The sequence below is a fragment of the Solanum tuberosum genome, unplaced genomic scaffold, assembly GCF_000226075.1.
Source record: "Solanum tuberosum cultivar DM 1-3 516 R44 unplaced genomic scaffold, SolTub_3.0 scf00246, whole genome shotgun sequence".
Lineage (NCBI taxonomy): Eukaryota > Viridiplantae > Streptophyta > Magnoliopsida > Solanales > Solanaceae > Solanum > Solanum tuberosum.
In genome coordinates, this window is record NW_006239169.1 from 1 (window position 1) to 4,039 (window position 4,039).

General features: G+C 30.6%; 1 protein-coding gene across 1 annotated transcript; it reads right to left on the reverse strand.

Moving 5' to 3' along the window:
• Positions 1-944: 944 nt before the first annotated feature.
• LOC102582224 (inositol oxygenase 1-like) lies at positions 945-3,836 on the reverse strand (the record flags this gene model as incomplete). The annotated part of the gene is given in 16 exon segments (NM_001318561.1): positions 945-953; positions 955-959; positions 961-969; positions 1,149-1,192; positions 1,194-1,199; positions 1,201-1,204; positions 1,206-1,226; positions 1,331-1,357; positions 1,359-1,408; positions 1,552-1,621; positions 1,778-1,900; positions 2,005-2,117; positions 2,699-2,903; positions 3,010-3,091; positions 3,619-3,715; positions 3,806-3,836. Coding segments are annotated over 16 exon segments (896 nt in total), but the record flags the coding sequence as incomplete, so codon positions are not given.
• Between the last annotated feature and the right edge of the window lie 203 nt (positions 3,837-4,039).

A 4,039-nucleotide genomic window follows, 5' to 3' on the forward strand; every position in this document is an offset into this window, starting at 1 on the left:
TTTTCTTCAAAATCGATTTATTTTCCTTTTTTATCTTCTTTTTTTTTCAAAATCGATTTTTTATTCTTTTTATTTTTTTAAAAACAGATTTTTACAATTAATTAAAAAATCTTTTTTTATTTAATGAAATGTTACAACCTGAAATTTTTTATTGTTACAACTTGAAAGTTTTATTCTATTGCTATAACTTGAAAATATTAGTCTAATAAATGTCATATATGAAATTTTCTCAAACCATACAAAATTTCATGGTATTATAAAATATCAAGTCAACGCAAAAAGAAGAGAAAAATGAATGTTTAAGACTTTAGAGAGGATACCGTTGTCTAATACTCTAATTATTGGCACTGAAATTCTGGAAAAAAATATTACTCAAAATTTAGTATTAAATTTGTCCATTCAACATGCCAAATTTAGGAGAGAATTGATTTTTTAAGTCACTTAGAATTTTTCTTGTTTTTTTTTTGTGACTTTTTATAAGAGAATTTACATCGGTTAAAAATTAATAGTTGTCGGAATTTGATTCGCGTACATTAATTTGACTTGATTTTAAAAGCTAAATTAAATTAGATTAATTTGATATTTAAAATTAAAGTTTAAATGTTCAAAAATTATACGAACGAAACGTATTATAAATTACAATTTTTCTTATATTAATATAATAAAATAATATATCTTAAAATATTATTCAAAATTTATTTCATTTAAACTCTAATTGACAATGTGACAATAATTCTGAAACTGAAATTGGGCCATCAACTAAAACAGCCACTTTTATTACATAGCCGGATCATATTTTTACATCGCAAAACATTAATACAAAAGACATAAATTAAAGATAAATAAAAAAAAATTAAAAACTATTCAACTATAGACCATTACAGTCTTTATTATTTATTTTCATTTGTCAGCTCTTCCCTATGTTACTAAACGCATCTCCTTACCATTTCAGCTTTGCTGGGAAATACTGCACAATATTACATTTCAATCAGTTGAAAAACAGGAAAATTAAATATTACAATAAATTAATCGAACCAATGGATCACCTAAATAATTTATTTATATATTTAAAAAAAAAGACTACTGATTTGAAGAAAAAAATATTTTTGATTTTCTAAATCAACATTTTAAACTAAAATGCTCACCTTTTCAATTAGAGACATGTAGTAAGGCTTGACCTCTTCCACGTTAACCTGAACTTTGCTTTTGCTGTACAAGTCATATTTGCTGCACCACACAATTTTTAAAAATATATATAAAATGTTCTTCTTTTTCTAAAAATAAATTTAATTAATTAAATAATTAATATTTGGGAATTTTAAATCTTACTTAAAAATATGAAGCCACTTAAGATTTTCCTTATCTTCCTCATTCATTAGTTCCTTGTAAGCTCCAGACTTATGCAAGGCTGCCACATTTAATAAATCAAATTTAACATATAGCCACTTATACATTTAAATAAAGAAATAAGTTTTGAAACAACTTTAACCATAGCGCGAATTATTATTTTAATCCTGCAGGAGTCTCAAGAGTAGTTTATTTTGTCCTTACCATAAAATGAATGATATCTAATGATGAAAAGACCAGCTGATGGCAACGTTGTCCCATTCTCTTTTGCAACCTGTGTTTTGCAACGTGAATAACACTTGTTTTTAGTCAAGTACAATCTTAATAATGACCACAAAAGTGAAATTTTCCTCTTTTTTACTGAGAGTTATTTCATATAAATTCAAATTTAGTCAGATTTCACAAAATACTAAGAATAGAAAAAATATACCAAGTACATATAATCATCGTGACCCCATGACATCAACACCTTGTCTAATCCACAACCCTCAGAGTAAACTCCAAATTTGCTGTTGTAAGCAGGATTATTGTAGTCAGGATTTTCCTTAAAGTACTGGATCAACACCAAAATAGAAAAAAATAGTACTAATTAACTAAATTTGAATGTGTTTTAATTTAGTGATTAAGGAATTTAATTGAGCTAGTAAAAAAGGGAACCTTGGAGTGAACAATTGAGTCATGGAAAGCACAGCCAACAGGGAATGTGTCACCAACAACAGCCCATTGAGGAAGCTCTCCAAAGCTAGGAAGAAGAAGCACTTTCCCCAAATCTTGCAACAAAAAAAAATTGTACCATAATCTTAATTAGTTTCATTTAATTTTGATACAATAATCAGGGCAGAACTAGGGAGGGTTGAGAGGGTTCATGTGAACCCTTCAATTACACTATCTATACATGATTATAATTCAATTATTTTTGAGAACTCCAGGATAATTCGCAGCTGCTATAACCTCTGTCACAGCCTTTACAAAGTGAGTACTTTGTGCAAACGGGGTAAACCCCCACTATGTAATAGCGGTGCACTAGGCAAACTTGATGCGACAGCTCGACTCAGAAGACATTGAGGGGAGATCGATACCGGGTCATTCGTGTGGATGATCACCCTCCAAACCAACTAAGCCATCCCGAAGGACTACAATTAAATTTTTACATATATATATAGTAGATGTTGAACCCTCTTTGGCCTCTTAGTGTGTTTACTTGTGTAATTTCGCAAGTGGAGTTTGAAGAGGGTGATGTGAACACGGTCTTACCTATTCTATCAGGGTAGACAGGTTGCTTCTGATACACCCTCGGCACAACTAACACTAACATTAATACAACAAAAAAGAGAATTGAAAAGTATGGTACCATGAATAAGGGCAGTCAAATGGAGCCAATCTTCATTAGGATAGTCTTTCCTAATGGCTTCAGCACTTTGCAACAAGTGTTGAATTTGAGGTTCATCCAAATCAGGGTCACTGTCATCAACCACATCATTCAATAGTTCACAGCATTCCCAGATGCTCATTTCTGCCTTGTCCAATTTTGCATAATCAACCCTCATTTTACTTACCTGCAACACATCGTCAGGGTCAAATTTTAATTCAAATAGAGCCAATAAAAAATTAAAAAAATCGAAAGTGATGCACATTTGTTCTAAACCAAATAAAGACACTTACATAATCATAGGTTTGATTAAAGTGATTGATCTTGTAAAAAAATTCTACCCCTTGTTGCCTTGCACTTTCAACAGTGTAGTCCCTGTTTTTAATATTACTAATAGGTCAATTTTTGTCGCACAAACTACATATAGAGAACAAGTTCTTTTTTTCTTTTTCTCTCGAAAAAAGAGATAAATGAGCTACTGGTTAGTTTATTCAAACACTTGATTGATTAAGAAAAAGACATTGAATTAATCTGAAGGAACTTTTTATTCCTTGTCACAGAAATCCATAGAAATTTAGGCATGTCCTGGGCCATAAATATTCTTTAACAACATATATCCAGTTTAATCTCACAAACAGATTTGAGTATAGTGACGTGTACGCAGACTGCAGACTTAGTAACCATCGTCATCAAATCAGACCCATATTTTTCTCCTTTCACCTTTTTCCAATCTTCATATCACCAAAGTATTGTTAGATACAATTAATTACGTCATGGTTACTTAGTACAAATCTGGAAGTAATATAACCTCTTTTGTGGTTTAAACAGAGTATCGTCCTCAATTTCAGCGCGAAAATTATCGATTAGGACAATATTACAGAAGATGAAAGTAAAATAGAGACCTAAAATTATGGCCAAATGCATTGGTTTGAGGAACTGCAAATCCATCAACCAATACCAATTCCTTTTGATGAATATTCGTTTCATCTGCCTGGATCTCTGAGAAACACGCATTGTTTCAGAAAAAAAAACCCAATTTTGAAGAACAAACAAATATAATTAAAGAAAGCTAAGAACGAAATTTTTTACCAACAGGAAGCTGCTCAATGAGTATAGTCATGGTTAATGAAAAAACAGAGCCAAAATCAGAACTTCGTAGTATTAGATAGAGAGAAAAGTAGGCGGTGTGGCTTATTTTAGGTTAAAAAAAATAAGAGAGTATTTATAACAGCCGGAAAGTCCTTCCCTGCGATTTCGGAGGTTTTGAGTCCTTCCCTGAAAATCTCAAAGTTTGTATTGTATATTTGTTTTTTATATTTGATA